At 41.0% G+C, this 17,264-nt stretch overlaps 1 protein-coding gene across 1 annotated transcript in view; it reads left to right on the plus strand.

Moving 5' to 3' along the window:
* Positions 1–17,264, plus strand: part of exoc6b (exocyst complex component 6B) — a 133,035-nt gene continuing 115,771 nt past the window's right edge. Inside the window, 1 exon segment of the mRNA XM_003457345.5 lies at positions 1–296. Within this exon segment, the coding sequence (XP_003457393.2) occupies positions 208–296 (89 nt within the window). The 5' untranslated portion in view covers positions 1–207.

The raw sequence follows: 17,264 nt of genomic DNA on the forward strand, positions 1-17,264 counted from the left end.
TTTAAACTCTTTTAACAACATTAACACTCCACAGGTCCCCGCTCCTCATAACTCGATGTCCCTTCTTCCCGACAAAGAGGGAAGCTCCGCTCACTCGGGCTGCTCGGTTAAAATATCAAGCCAACCCCTTGGTTCCTCCTGCCGTGACGCACAGATCCCGGCGAGTCCGTTCAGCTCAGCTCGGAACCGTCCGGAGCAACATGCAGGATGGCGAGTTTGGAGACAGCCGCCGAGCACGAACGTATCCTGCGGGAAATCGAGAGCACAGACACCAACTGTATTGGACCGACACTCCGGTGAGTCAGTCCCCACTCCTCGGCTGGGTTGGGGGGGAGGAAGCAGCGGCGTCACGCAGCTTGCGGGAGCCGCGGCTAGCTGGCTGCGACTAGCGCTGATCCAGAGACTCCCGGAGCTTGCTCAAAACTTTAACCCGTCTGCTTCCATTATCGGACAGCTAGCCGGCTAACTTTAGCAAACATTAAAGCTAGCTAATTTGCACTTTTAACACATGGAGTGTGAGCGCCAGCAGTCCTGACTGCCGGCTGTCTCTACTGGCTTCACGTTTTCTTCTCGAGGCAGTTTGTTTGGCTTTGTCTCAGAAGTTTCGGCAAGTCGTCCACAGGAATTTCAGCAACTTTGGCTAACATTAAGCTAACCGTGCTAATTAATTGACATTCTGCTCACACGGGGGCACAAGCCTGTTTTCTCGTTGCAGAACCGTTCGTGTTACCCGTGTGGCTCTGTGAACTTGTCAAGGCAGGGTTAGTAAACTTTATTCTGTGTGGAGGGGGTGAGTGTTTGTGCCCTTTGCTGTTAGCAGCAGCTTTATCAAGGAGTGTCAAGTGCAGCAGCCCTGACAAACCCTGCATGTGTCAATGAATGAAGACAGAGGCTCAGTCCAAACCCTCCCCGAGCAGCAGAGAGGCACGTGCTGTCATGCTTCTTATTGACCGTTTAGTGTCTTTATCAATAATTTAGTGGGAGCTACACTTAAACGCTTGCCTTGCTCCCCTTTTTGTTTATTTGGTTTGCTCAATCATATTAGGAGGGAATGGAGGAGGATGCTTCATTTTGCACCTGGAATGGGTCACACTCGTGTTTATCTTCAGCTTTCAGATTAGAGGTGTAAAACACAACGAGAACATAAAGGACATAGACGTAAGAGCAAAGGGATCTCCAAAATGTGGCCTTTGAGTGGCCTCTGTGAATCAGCTTTGTTCCTGACCAGTGGTGTTTGCCCTGATTGTCCAGAGAGGAAACGGGCAGTGAATGAAGGGGGGAAATGCTGCAGGCTACCAAAGGCTTATCAAAGGTGTTTATCCCCTCTTATTCCTCTACGTTGTGCTCTTCTGGTCATCATAAGTCCTGTTTAAACTTGTTATTCAGGTCAGCTCCTCTGTGTGTTTGTTTGTGTGTGTGTGCGTGTGTGTGAGAGAGGGAGAGAGAGCAAGCGAGCATGTGTGTTTATCAGTCCGCTCCAGATCCTGTTGCTAAAATGACTTGACAACTTTGTGCGAAACCTCCGGTTGTCATGTTCGTCTGCCTTTTTATATTATTCTTCTTTTTCCTCCTGTGGGTGATGTTTCATCTCCTGTGTCCAACATCTCAGTATTTCCACTTCACCCTGTGTGCACTCAACACTCTTAAAATACACCAGCACAGTCTAATTTTGGAGCTGTCATCTTCATTGCGAGTTAAATTTAGTCCGGAGACGCCTAAAAGAGGGAGTTTTGTTTGCAAATGCAAAGGAAGGAAGTTGTCAAGATTGCATGTATGCAGTGGGAAATGAAACTTTCCAAAGAAGCATGTTTTTTTTTGTTTTTTTTTTTGTAAGTGCAGATATTTACAGGGATAAAAAAAAATTTGTCCTGCTCGTCAACTGAAGGATATAAAACAGTAAAAAATACGTAGAACACCTGGTAATAAACTATTAGACTGTTGGTTATGAGGACAAATCTGTTGGGGTTTCCTCTTCTGCAAGTCCTGCTTTGATGGGCTAAAGCACATTACTTATAACAACTTATGTGGTCGAGACTTTCATCGTGTCCTCCTTCCTTAAAAGTGAAAAAGTAAAATCACCAGAACTGTGATTATTTATTTATTTATTTATTTATTTATTTATTTGTCAGTTTTGCTCAAATACGACAGAAATGGCAGGAAAATGCACAAATGCCTGTCGAGTAAAGTAACAGAGTATAATAATAAGTAAAAAGTCCATCCATCCATTTTCTGCTTCTCTTGGTTCAGGTTCTGAGGCCACTAACCTGAGCAGAGAAGCCCAGATTGCCCTAACCCCAACCCACCTCTTCACGCTCATCGGGGTGGGGGGGAGCTTTCATTACTTTAATCTCTTAATTCAGTTTTGAAAAGTAAACTTCTTAAACTATTGATTTAGCTGCATGTTCTGCCACTTTTTCTAACTTCTGGCTGTTCTTCAGTCTCCATCTAATTTTCCCAGGACTGAAAGTCCTCAGAAACAGCCTGGAAAAATCAGGTTGGCAGTGAGAGGTGTGAGTGTGTGAATGCAGTGCTGGTGTGCAGGTCGAGGCTGGCTGCAGAATTCCTCCCTGACAGCATAAATATGACTGGAGCAACCATGAGCAACCAGCCAACTCCCTCAGGTTACAACATTCACTCAAGACTGAAATACTGTCGATAAATACTAAAATACTGGCTGTGTGTGTGTGTGTGTGTGTGTGTGTGTTTATTTAGGCCTGTTCAATCTGCTTTTTGCTCTGTGTCAGCTGGGATAGGCTCTGGCTCATCCTCGACCCTGAACTGGATCAGCTGTTAGAAAGATCGATGGGTGGGTGTTTAACCTTGATGCTAATGGGTTAGTGAAGCCCAGACAGTCCAATCAAAACATTCATGGAGGTTGTTGTGTCCACTACATGGTTGGACATTACAGTGAAGATTGTTGATATTGTTAATAAATTACAATATCAGCTAAAGCAACTAGAAGATTTTCTTAAAGTTTAGTGGAACAAAAGCTCTAAATTCATGATAGAAATCCCACTTTGTGTGCCAGGAATCTTATTTAGTGTTTCAGCTACCTTTATTAAAATTTCAACAGCTTCTGCTGGCATCGTTGACCATAAGGTGAAAGCTTATAGAGTGATGCATTACAAAGGAAGCACCCATGTATGATTTGTTGTGTCTTTGCTGTTTCTTTGTAGCTTTTTTAGCAAATACTTGAAAGCAGTGCTGTCAAAATTTATTCCAAAAAAACTCATTATTTATTACTATTTATCACCTTTTTTCAACTGCAAATTATGTTCTCAAAGTTAAACTTTGTCAGTATCCATTCTCTCCAATAACACAAATTTATTTCACTTTAGGTTTTTTTTTTCAAAACTGGATTCTCAAGCATGCCAGCACTGTCACTAAAACATGCCATAAATGTTGCCATAAGACGGAGCTTATTGAAAGGGGTCAACTTGGCAATTAGATCCAATCTGTTTCTGACAATACAGCAATGAACTGTGATAAATCATCAAGCTCACATGTCTTTTGCTGTCCACATGGACTGAAATTCACATTTAACTATTATAATTGAGCTTGGCAGCCTTCCTGTTTTATAGGAATATAACCAGCTGGCAGCCAGCTGAATCGAGTCCCCTTGAGTTGTGCTCATTGACAGACTAATTCAGACTGATGGCAACATGATGGAAATTATTATTGATGACAGCAATTATTTACAAACCTTTGACAATCTCTCTGAGAGTGATTGCAGTCAAGACTGCAACTGTTTGCAGAAAAGCTGCCTCCTATCAGGCAACCTGTGCAATCAACTTTTGATCACAGTTGGATAAATTGTCTCATGTATATAATTAGCCTATTAAAACTATGTGAAAACATTCCTAGAACAAAAGAAAATTAAAACAAGAAAAATATCAACTGTTTACCTGCAGTTGACCTCCATTCACTTATTGTCTCTAATTATGTCAGGCTAAGTCATTCACACCTCTCCCTCCGTCTCTCATTACACTGCCCATTGTGTGTCTGAAGTCTGAGTCAGTGATCGCTCCACCTGTTTGACTTTGACATACACACTAAGCTGCGTTGCAGGTGTGTTACACTCCATTAATCCCACCCCACCCCAGCAGCGCTGTAATTTTGCTCGTGGATATCCAGCTTCATATTTTTAAGTGCTGATATTTTTTTCCTTATTTTCTCATAATTTTCAGTTTAATTTAAAGTATTTTTTGACAGCCGTAAAAGCACAATGGACTCAAACAGCTTGTGAATGACATCAAAAGTTTAAAATCTCTCAGGCTTCTATGTCTCTGTTGAGGGCATTTGGGGTTTAAATATTTTTCCTTACCTTAATTATGAAGTATCAGCTTTACTGAATGCTTGGCGAGCTTCCTGAGGTTGTGTCACAATGTGTGATATGAAAGCACTGAAATGGGACGAGGTGTGTGTGTGTGTGTGTGTGTGTGTGTGTGTGTGTGTGTGTGTGTGTGTGTGTGTGTGTGTGTGTGTGTGTATATTAAAGAACTATTTAAATGTGAAACATAAGTTAACCTATGGCTTGAAAAGAAAGTATTTAATCACTTAAAAAAAGGATTTGATTATCAGTGTTGGGTATTGAGGATATATGAAGTGTAGTATTGGGTGACATTAGTTCATCTTCGTTAATCTTTTAATTCAGGTGTTTTCAATGTCATTGTCACAGGTGTATAAGATCAGTAGTAAGATCCATGCAGCGTGCCTTTACAAACGTCAGTGAGAGTGGGGCTCTCTAACGAGCTCACTGAATTTAAGCATGGATGCCACTGTTGCAACAAGTCAGTCTGTGAAAATTCTTCCCGCCTAGATATTCCACAAACAGCTGTAAGTGTTATTATTGCAAAGTGGAGGCATTTAGGAACCACTGGAACTTTCAGAGTGGGTGTGTCGTCAACGCTCTGCTGACTCAATAACTGCAGAGCTCCAAACCTCCTCTGGCATTAACATCAGCACAAAAACAGTGTGCTGGGTGCCAAATGTAAGGTGGAGCAGTGTAAAACATGCTGGCAGTGGACTCCAACGCAGTGGTCCTGTGTTCTGTGACTTGACAAAGCTCTCTCTCTATCTGGTACTTGGAGGAGTCTGGGTTTGGCAAATGTTAGGTGAAGGTTACCTGCCTGACTGCAGCTGTGGGCCTGTGGGGGTCTGGGCCTCCTGAGGTCCAGCGAAAGGAAATCAAGACATTGTAAACAATTTTCTGCTTTTGACTTTGTGGGAAAAATATCGGGAAAATCTCTTTCCTGTTCTATCATGACTGTGGCCCAGTGCACCAAGCAAGGCCCATCGATGCACGGATGCGATGAGCTAAGTGTAGACGAGCCTGAAGGGCCCACACCAAGCCAGACCCTTTTGTCTGACATCAGTGAACTTTATCTTGCTATGCTTGAGGGTAGAGAGCACTTATAACACCTTGCTGTTTTTCTAGAGTGTGTTTACATTTTAAAGATGTCACTGGTGAACTTTCCAGCTATTTTCACATTAAACTGTAGCCTAAAAACAAGTGTAGCTTCAAAAGAAAGCTGCCTGGTGCTGCGGGGCTTGCTGTATGCTGGTGGAAACCCCGAGAGGTTTCTGTGGTACTGTTAGGCTGTCACTCTCTGTGCTGACGCGTGAAATCATCCCGCTCAGGGACTTTGTGATTGTTACAGAAGATCGTTTCCATCACTATCACTGTCTGTCTGTTAGCCAGAACAGATTTAAAGATGTCACTTTGGCACCTGGGAAAAGGCCATTATCACCGTACCAAAATCCAGATTAAGTTTCAGTAGGGATGCACCGATACCGATACTGGTATCGGGTATCGGTGCCGATACTGTAAAATGTGTGCGTACTCGTACTCGTAAAAGTTAACCGATACCATGAACCGATACTCATAATTCCCATGGACTTAAACGCCACGGTAACATAAGGTGTTCACAGTTGATGTTATGTGATGTAACTCTACCCTGAATATAATTTGCCCTGTAATATGTCGCAAGGTAAATACAGGTAATTAGAGCAATCAAAGTGTTACGTTAATCATAAAAGTATTATTTTATGGTATGTAACTCTGAAGGGAGTTAAAATATTTTTCAGAGTTCTAATTTTCTGGAGGCCCGTGAAGGTAGCATAAAACGGGACCTTGCATGGAGAGATGCACGAGGTTAGCTGAACCAAAGTGAGAGACTCGGCTAGTTTTACTGAGGTTAACTTGCACAAAAGAGTGTGTGACTAGAAAGCTAACTGTGTGAGAGCTTCACAACAGAGTGTGGGTGAAGTGACTTTTTGTTTCAACGGTCGCACCACCGTCCGTGGAAAACTGTGTTTCCAGCCATGACCGCCGAGGCTAAAGGCTAGCCCGGACTGCTTGGCTGCGCCACGGAGGCAGCTGCTATGGACTGTCGGAGAGCTGGACAGTGACTGGCTAACGCGCTGTAGCAGAGACAGCATCGGGTCCGCAGGGAGTGGATTTAGTGTGGGACTGGTGAACGGCGACCTACCGAGCAACGGAACTGTAAGTCAGACTTTTGCGCTCTTACTGGGGAGAAGAGGATTTTTCTCCATCGTCCGGCGTGAGCAACAAACAGGCCTGCAACAAGTGTGAATGTGAGTGTGTGTGGGGCCCATGTGTGAATATTGTATGTTTAGTGGATTTATATAACGTGTTTTGGAGTGTATATTAGTGAGTCACTTACCAAAAGGTGATAACATAAGTTGGGTTGTTTAATATAATTTCAAAGGGAATTATTTCATTTATACAGTGTATTTCATTTGGTTAAGGAATTGGAATATCATTTGAGTTTAAAAAAGGGATGTGTTGTACAGTATTTGTCTCTGCCCTTACGTTCAGTAAACGTTTCGTTTGTGTTAAAGAGTTGTCTGGGGTAGTTTCTTTACTACTGGTTAAGTTTAACTTGTGTGTGGTAGAAGTATCGGATTTTGTACTCGGTATCGGCAAGTACTCAGATCCAAGTATCGGTATCGGATCGGTTTGAAAAAATTGGTATCGTTGCATCCCTAGTTTTTGATAGATTTATTTATTTTTTTTTATTAAAAAACAATGTCACCCGATCTAATTTTATGTTACTTGGCTCTGTTTGTGTTGATTTTTTTTTCCCTACATTGCTGTTGGGTCAAATTAGTATCAGATTTACAGTAAATGACATCAACGCTATAATGATGTTCAGCTGAATTTTACCCGTATTTAAATGTCTGCAAATGACATTATGCATTAACTGCATATTTCATCAGTAAGGGATTTCCTGCCTTGCTAAAAGGCAGTTATGCTGGGATGCACTCTTGCTTTACAACTTGCATAAACACAGATGGGCAAGAACAGCGATGGCTATGAAAAGGTTAAAGTGAGGCTAATGAATGAGTGACATTGTGTAGAAGTGCTGCTGTATCATGACAGACCTCTTCTCTAATGCAGTGAACGTTGCATTAGACATTGCAAACATGCACACACACTAAAACAACAGCTTTTTTGTTCTTTTGGTTTTTTTTTCACAAAAATTTGTTCAAGTTCATTGTTGTGCCTTATTTAATCTGTTCAGATTATCAGGAGCTCATATAAACAGGTTAAATAGCACAGCAGTCGATTTAAGTCTCAAGTTTCTGTCTGCGTCAGCTGAGAACAACGAGCTTGGATTTCTGCAGATGTTTTGTGTATTCAAAGCCCGTGGAGGTTGTATTGCTCATGTTTATTTCTTCAGAAACAGTCGAGTGCATCTCAGAGTTGTCCAGCTCATCCTAGGCTGAAGAGGCCTTTAAAAAGTCGTGTATGTGTGCTGAGCTCCACCCTGTGTTTAACAGCATGCCGGCGGGGAGGTTTGTCAGATTTAGCCATTAATGACAGGGAACCTTTATGCATGTGCTCATTTTGTGGTTTTCCTACTGTAAAGTCATGGAAAATGCTTTTTCCTTATTGGGCTGCAGGTGTTCATTTCAACAGGGCCGTGCAGAGACGTTTACAGGGGCGGGTGCTCAAAGTTAAAAAGGGGCACATTGAACAAGGCTGAATAACAATAACACACATTCATCAAGAATCTAATATGGGATCGCATCATACTATATCACTGTTGTGAGGCAAAGCAAACGTAGCCTATGTTTTACCTGATGGGTACAATGTTGCTGTTGAGGGGTTTCTGCTGCTCCTGCTGCTGATAGTGCTGGAGGGCTGTGCTGATCTGAGACTGTAGACATTAAAAAGTCCATAGAATAGATGGTAGCTGATTAAACAAGTGTTATGAGATAATAACAAAATGCAAAGATTGGTGACAGCGCTTGGAACCATAAGGCAACAAAAAACTGTGAGAAATAAACTCGGCTCTGCCTGTGAATCACTCTTTGCTTCTCTTCCTCCTTCATCTTCTCATCTCATATATCACTCTGCACCTGCTGTCCATCTGAGAACAAGGCACAACTTGCTATTGCAATAAACTATAATTTAATTATCCTCACCTAACAACGCCTGCACTTAATCAATAATAAAATGATGACAGAAAAATGTTATAGAAGCAAAACATTCCAGTTGTGATTATTATTATTTTTATACTGGGATACCTCTCCAACAACTGGTACATGTGTTAATGTTACCTGTGCTCTTTGTAATCCCGCTGCTGAGGGATCCACTGCCTTTAGTAGCCTCACACAGCTCCTACTGTTTCCTCCTCATGTCCTTACCAGCCATGTCTGGACAATGTTATATTATGAGTAATAATTCAAAAATCCATATACATAAAACACACACATGCACGCACACACAGTGACATTTTAGACCTTCTTCAGAATACTGTATATACTGTGGGCACAAGTTTCCATCATGGTGCTGATCCAGAATCCTTCCCTTATTATTTATTACTAGAGCTACAATAATAAAGCAATAAGGGGAAAAAAGTAATAAATGTATAATAATGCATTTATGATGATTCCATTTGTTTCACTATCCACTCTGTGCAGCGAGAAAGCTTATTACATTTTTAAACTGTAGAGATACAATAATTTTGCTGCTGTAAAATCAGCATTTTGTCTTATTTAAAATATAAATCTAATATAATCTGTTTCTTAATGTATGTTCTTTAAAATACAGCGTGTTTTTTTTAAAAAATATTATAATTATAATAATCCATTATTATGTGGACATGAAAATTAGATCGTTTTAAGTGAAATATAAGCCCTCCAGAAAGGCAGGAAAAGCCCTGTAACTTACTTTAAAACTAAATATGTTCCCTAAAACGGTGACAGAGCTACAGACCCATGACAGCCTTACCCAGTGAGCCAGCAGCTATGACCAGCACTACTTGTCAATTGTCCTGTGCAACAATTGTCCTGTGTACCTGTGCAGTTAATAAAAACTCAGGTAATGTTTGTCGCGCTGTTGCACACACAGCACGCTCATTTGTTTCAGTTCGTCAGTTGCCACAAGACAGCTTACCAATGTGTACGTAACAAGCTAATACTCCTGTGTGCTTTAGACTACAGTGTGCGCTGTACACCTACTTACTGGTTTTGTCGCATCAGTCTGTCTCTGAGTTAATTTGTGTTTCTCCTACAGCTCTGGACTGCAAAAAATGCGCGTGCTCTTTGTGAGCTCGTTCCTGGCTTGTAACCAGCGCGCTCTGCCGTCAAGGGCGATCATTGGTTAATGGTCATCATGTGACTGATGCAAGCCAGATCCTTTCATTTAGTAAAAATGTGATTAATAGTTAAATATTATTGTTGAGGGGCACAGACCGGATTCAGCACGCACCAGGGCTCGCAAAATTTCAAAATCTCTGGTAGTCCTTCGGGCAGGCACTCTTCAGTTTTTGGTAGCCCAAAATAAATTTAAGTAGCCCGAATAAAAAAGAGAGCAATTAATTTTTTAATGTTTTGTTTCCTTTACAATATTATACAATAAAGTATAATATTGTAAAGGAATAATATAATATTATAATATCATACATTATACATTACAGTATAATATTGTAACGGAAACAAAAATTAATCAGAAAATTGTTAAAATACAAATCACAACAACTGTATAAAAATTACAATCATCAACTCGAATACTTGTTTCTAATTGAACAGAAATTTCTATGAACCTGTAAGAACTGTGTAGAACATGAATCAGTCTGTGTCAGATCCTGAATCTGAAATTTCCACTGAAATCACGGGTAAGAGGTAAGTGGAACCAAGATCGAGGACATTTGCTTTTTGAAGTTTGCAAAGACTGCTAAATTTGGCCAATGGTAGTTAACTCTTTGCAACATAGTACGCTTTTGAAAGATTTTTCAGGACTTCTTCTTGTGCTTGGTTTACTTTTAGTATGTTTTTTTGCAATTGCTGTTTGTTCTGGGAAAGATACTGCAGACTGGGCAATAATGCATTTCTTGCATTTCTCATGGGTTCTGATGGGGTCTTAAAATTACTGGTCCCAGTAACAAAGACGCTTGGTGACTCAGATATCGAGGGAAACTCACGACACACCCGGCAGAACATGATGTTATTTATCTCGTCATATTCCAGCCACATAAATTCTTTTGTCCATGAAACCAAAAAAGCTGAACTTTCTTTTTGCCTCAGTGTGATTTGTCATAACTTTTCCGTTTTGTGGTCGGCTTTTCATTGGCTGTCACTTCTTCACCCTGACCTGTCTTATTTGGCTCAGCAGAACTAAAATACCTGCTTAAATGCTGCTGCTTTTACACACGTGCTTACATAACGGTCAGCGATTCTCTGCACAATCAACTTCTCACATGTTTAAGCTTGCTGCGGGAGATTTCACTTGTCAGGTTTGAATAGTAAGCTAATAAGTGATAAGACGATGTCAGAGGAATTGGTGCGCAATTAATCGTCACTCACCAATCAGTGCTGCCGCTCTCTATACACAGTTCGCGCGATCGCAAAGTGAAAGGAAAAAACAAGCACAAATTCAAACGCGATTTCAATATGTCACATATTGACAGAGGCTCATCGATGCCAATGACATAATTACCCAGCTACATTTCCGAAAGACTGCAAAAGCATTGACATATATTTTTCCTTCCTATGATAGCCCGACGGGCAGGGCTGAGATAGATTTTGGTAGCCCGACTGGAAAAATCGCTAGCCCCGGGACGTCGGGCTAGCGATTTTGCGAGCCCTGCGCACACACACATTAAAATTAAATAACTAAATAAATAATTTTTTTTTTTTAAAAGTTGCCTCAACAAAAGGGCACTTTGGGCACCCATCAGGAAAGGGGCGGGCGCTCAAGCTCCTCCCGCCCCCCCTCTGCACGTGCCTGCATTTCAAATATGACAGAGCAGCTCAGTCATTGTGCTGGATGTTCAGCCACGAGACTGCATGAGCCGCATGTTAAACTCCAGTGCCAAAAAACTCCGGCTCAGCTGTGTTGGTGTTGGGCTAAGATAAAATCTGAAATGATGCTCGTTCCATGTGCTGTGATGAAAACTGTTCATTTACAAGGCCACTCATCGGGAGCAGTGCACCGGTTTCAAACAGGAAACTGTCAGCAGCTTCGGTCTGACTTCACCAACAGCTTTTATTTTGAAGAAGAATTTCAGTAATGCTTTTAATTATTTTCATGCTGTAATAATTTATTATTTTACTAAAATAAAAGTTCTTTTCCTTTTTTGTTTTATTTTAAACATTTAGGAAACTGTGTTTAAGTCAAGCCTCAGGTTAACCTCATATACTTAAAAATAAATGGTTCCCAGTCTGTTCCTCACAAAGAGGAAGACAGTTTATTAATTTAACACAATACCTGCAGATACTGTAAGCCATCTATGTCAGATTATCACTGGAAAAAGCCCTGATAATATTTAAGTCCATCCATAGGATGACGAGCATCTGATATTCACACTGTTTTATTGTCACAAAGTAGGTTTAGTGTTATTTATTAATGTAATTAATCTGAGACCATCTGAGATAGTCGAGCAGAAGGGCCATGGTGATTTAAGATGGGATGACCCTTTCAGGGTGTCAGGAGTCAGATTAAGATATTCATCTTTTGTCCATGTGTGCTCTAGAGAGGGTCACAGCTTGCTGCAGCTGCAGCAACTGAGCTTTCAAAATATGAGGAACACCAGTTAATCTGTTGCAGATGGGGAAATGAGAAAAAAGAAGCTAAAATGAGTCACCAAATGTACCCTGGGCCAGTGTTAGTATACCTGGGCAGCCCGCCCAAATAAAAGCTGTGCATGGAAAAGAGGCACTGAACACTATTGTGTGGCTCGTAGTTCATACTGGGGAGGAGTGAAAGCTCTCTGGAGGAGACGTTCTTGGTCATCTGTTTGTTTTCTGTGTCCTCACTAACGTCTTCCACCGAAAACTAACACAGTACCACATTTAGCACACTCTGAGAATCTCTCCGTCTGAAGGGTTCAACTAGTCAGAGAAGAGTGGGAGGAACCCACCACAAGCTTGTTAGATCACGTACACATGGAACCACACACACCCTGCTGAGTCATCATTCTGCACTTGAAACACACACACACAATCAGGGGTTTGCTGCACGTCTTAAGTGGGTTAAGATCCTATTTAGCTAGCTGTCGAGCAGTCAGCAAACTCCTCTCCGAAGATCCTTGGATAGAACACACACACACACACACACACACACACACACACACACACACACACACACACACACACGGGCAGCTGTTTACAATGATGTCATAACTGAGAGCAGCTTTGTTGAACTTTTACCAAACTTTTACGCTTTGGGAACCACAGCTTCTCTTTTTCCCCGTCTTTGTTGTCAGCTTGTTTTCACTCTGCGTACGTCTCCTATAATTTGGATCTATATGAGCAGCCCTCATGTCTTCATAGTTTACTGGGTAATGTGTCTCTGATGCAACAGCAAATACATGTTAACCTGCATGTGATATGTTGCAGTATTTTTAACATTATAGGATTAATTTTATTGTCAATTTCCACTTACAAGGGCTCAACGTAACATTTTTACCTCACTGAGCTGCCTAAGCCAATAGATCGCCTTATAGCTTAATTTAGAAGAATGTAGCCTAATGTACGAGTAGATTTGTATTTAAAAACTGTTAGTAAGTCATTTAATAACTCAGCTTCAACTAAATGTGGTGTGCCGAGTTTGCCTTTATGCTGACCGACGTCCTTCATGCTGCAGGTGCTGTTAGAAAGAGAGAGAGCACACACTGCAGCAAAGGTTACAGGAAATCTCCAGTTTTTAAAGAGCTGGCATTTTATCTGCATACAGTGCTGTGAGTTTTCACAGGACTCTGTGCAGGCAGGCATTCATTTATGCACAGCTCTCATAAGGTCCCAGCACAGCATTTCCATCCTGTGGTGGTCTAGACTTTGACTGGTCCATTGCAACACCTTGATTCTTCTTTTTTAGCCATTCTCATGTAGATTTGCTACTGTGCTTTGGGGTCATTGTACTGTTGCATGATCAACAGACAGCCTCACATTTGACTCTAGGATATTTTGGTAGACAGAGGAGTTCATGGTCAGCTCAGTAACTACTAGGTGTTCAGGTCCTGTGGCTGCAGAACAAGCCCAAATCATCACCCCTCCACCACCGTGCTCGACAGCTGGTATGCGCTATTTGTTCTCATGTGCGATGGTTGGTTTTCTCCAGGTGCTGCACGTTATGGCCAAACATCTCCACTCTGGTCTCGTCTGTCCAAAGGATGATGTTTCAGAAGTCTTGTAGTCATAAGCTTTTAACATTAACATTTTAACATGCAAACTAAGGCCTATAGATTCTGAGATGCAGCTCTTGGGTTTGTTGCAATCTCTCTGAGCATTGCACGGTCTGACCTTTGGCTGAATTTCCTATGAAATCCACTCCTGAGAAGACTGCGGTGTTGTTAGCTGAATGCTCCAAACCAGTAAACTACCAATACTTCAGCTTTTAAAGAGGTGCTCACACTTTCATCAGTTAATCGAGTACATCTGATTAGCACCCTCTTATTTCCTGTAACAGCAGCAAGCATAGACTCAGTTTATGCATAGAAGCCTGTGAAATGGTTTTCACAGGAGTGTACAGACAGCTTTTTTTTTTTTTTTGTTCTTAAACAGCTTCCTAATTTATGTGGTGGTGTTGCAGAGTAAAACTGTCTACACGGGGGATGAAAGCAGTTCTGTTGTTTTTAATGTGAAAAGAGCTACGCTACTCATTATTGAGAGTTCATTACAGCCAGTGTGTTTGGGAAACACGGTCAGTGGCCCAAACAGGCCAGCAGCTGGCCGTGTGTGTGTGAGTGTGTATGAGAGAGCAATTACGCCATAGATTATATTGAATCCTTGCTTCTAATCACTACATTGCTTTGTAGTGAAACATCACTAACAGACCTGTGGAAGCCTCGAGACTAGCTCTGACCCTTCATGCACTGAAATGAATTACATCAGAGCATTTATGGATGTCTGTCACAGATAAAGGAAGCAGCGTGAGAGAGATGGAGCCCGGCCATTGCAAGATCTTAATGTCATGTAGTCACAAAGACATGAAAATACTAAAGATATGCACATTAATGTGGATACATACACTGAAGTCCCGCACAGTTCAGAGGGAAGTGTCAGACGTGCTGCGCTGTATCTGATTGCACCAAAAAATGAAGTAGTACTTGTTTCCTCCATCACAGGTTATGGTGGTAGTGTTGTTTTGAGCTGTTAACTGTGATGTTGAGAGTAGATTAAAAAAGGAACACTTCAATTGTCCTGTAACAACTATGTAATGTAAAAGTAGCCAGTATTTGAGTATTTTAAGTGGTTTTAGAAGCTTATCATGTTGGAAGTGTCCAGTTTTGCCTTTGTGAAGGGTCCTAAAGAGGTGAAAATTAAATATTTTTACACACAGAAACACAGAGAAAATAAACCTTTTTTTCCCCTGTCGATGAACCGGTGACTTTGGCGGTTTGTCATTGCCATTATTGGAACCTTTTTTGTGCATTTTTGAGCAGCCGAGGAACAAAAATAAGCAGCATGCCCTCTCCCCTTGCTCAATATCAGACACCACCAGGCACTGAGTGAGTGAGAGACTTTTACAGAGTTACCAGGCACTGCAGATGTGCTAACATGCTAATCTTAGTTTGTACACACAGGAAGCCAGCCATTGTTTGGAGACTTCACAAGAGAATCAAGTGAAAACTTTCCACTATTGCCACCAAAAAAAAAGAGCACATGCTGCTGTGGCTTGTGTTATAGTTACTTGTGAACCGCCTCCCCCCCAAAGCACTGAGGAAAAACAAATATGTGAGTTATTGAGATGAAAGGCCGAAGGGATTTTCCTCATCCCCAAGGTAGAAAAACTAGGAGTGGACCGATGGCCTCCCTTCCAACTGTGCATCTACCCTCAGCAGTCTGTTTATTTATCACTGCCCTTGTTTTTACTTTGATTTCTGTTCTGGTTTCATTAGCAGGCGGCAGTTTGCCTAAGTGTTTGCCAAAGGCAGGGCTTTATTATGTTTGTATGAGTGCATCTAAAGAAAGCAGTTAGTGACGTCAGACCTGCTCCCTGCTGTACATGCTGGGCATTTCCTGGTCTGCAGGAGGAAGGGAGGGGGATTGTTAGCTGTACACAGGTGTGTGTGTTTATGTGTGTGTGTGTGTGTCTGTATTTGCTGTTTCAGGAAGGGAAAAAACACCGGAAGTGCTGTGTTCACTATCACAGAGGAGGACACAGAAATAACATGAGATTTTTCTACATCTGTCCTCGTGTGGTCGGGCGAATGGAGGCGTGCTTTTTTTTACATCTATGAATCCAGTTTTAGGGTTTTGTGTGGTTAGATTTTCCGGGTGTGCTGGAGTTAGTCTGAATGTAAAATGTAAGCTAGACATGTACTGACTGACCTACAGGAAAAAAAGGCACACATTTGCTGGTTTCCTGGCAGTAATTTGAGTATTTATTTATTTTTATTTTTTTTTGGTGTTTGTGGCTCAAACTCATTGAAATATCAGCCAAATATCTGTATTAACATTTGCCCTTAGGATGGAAAGAGGAAGTCTTTCATACCTTATGCAGTAACTTTTTATAATACAGTACTGCACAATAGATCGTAATCATCTGCTCTTTTCATTTTAACATTTATAAAAATGGTAAATTTTTCCTTTTATGTCTTTTGTAAAAATTCTCTTTTACTTCGTTGATTCTGACATGGCTAAACTTCCTTTCCTTCTCCTTTGTTGTTAGATCAATAAATTACTTTTTCTTATTTTTAATCAAATAATTAATATAACAAATTTGTTAATGCCACATTTTGTTCAGTATAAGCATGTAAAATGAAGATATTAAAGTTATATATATTTGGCAGTGATTTAATACCCAAAAGGTTGTTTTATAAAGTGTCTTTTGTGTTCTTATTCCCACATCGTTATCGCCTGATTTTCTGTGCTTTTTTTCTGGATTTGTTATCATTTTTATTGTTGCTTATTTCAGTAACTTGATCGATAGTCAGTGAGGAGACAAATAAACAACATACAGCATTGGTTGTAAAACTGCCAAATCAAACGTGAGCTCTCTGCTATGGTGACTCTTTTTCAATAAGGGAGTAGCCAAACGTTGCATGATGATGATGATGATGATGATGATGATATTGTAATAATATCATGACAACCACAAAAATTGGCCCCTCTTTGCCATTAGAGAAGATGTATATTTCATCCACTTATAAGACCTGAGAGCTATGGTCATCTTTTATTTACAGCCTGTGATTTAAAGTAGTTACCGTTTAATAGCTAATGAGTATAATCAGGGGCAGGCAGTTACTGTGTCATTTTTCAAGAATGAATGAATCTCCAAGTATGTTAAATGGAAAATATACAGTTTGCACAGTGAAGCTGCAAAGTTTCCCAACAATCACACATGGGAATACAATAGAAAGCATGCAGTTATTAGTTTTTTTGTGTGTGTTTTCTGTGGTTGACCGCAGCTGTGTCTGATGCTGGATTATGAGCGACCTCTACTGGAGATTTAGAGGAGATGCAGTTGTTTTCTTTACTGTTCTTCTTTTAGAAGAAGCAGTAACCTGTGCACGGTTAATGCTTTGATTCTTTCCTGAATGCTATCATAGCCGATAAAGGTTGGCAGGTTTGGGATTAATTGGTTTTCAGATCAAAAGAGACCGAGGGAAGAAATGGTGCAGGCTTGAAGCTTTCAGGCTTAGCGAGCTAACTTCAGATTTAACTGTTCTTAGTGTTATGAAGGTGATTCATTAGTTGGACCTGCTTTGGAGGAGGATTTGTTAGAGAATATAAATGATGTGGTCATTGATCTGAAAAATAGCATTGCTCATGGCAACAGGGCCTTTTCC

Source organism: Oreochromis niloticus, linkage group LG3 (assembly GCF_001858045.2).
Source record: "Oreochromis niloticus isolate F11D_XX linkage group LG3, O_niloticus_UMD_NMBU, whole genome shotgun sequence".
Classification (NCBI taxonomy): Eukaryota; Metazoa; Chordata; class Actinopteri; order Cichliformes; family Cichlidae; genus Oreochromis; species Oreochromis niloticus.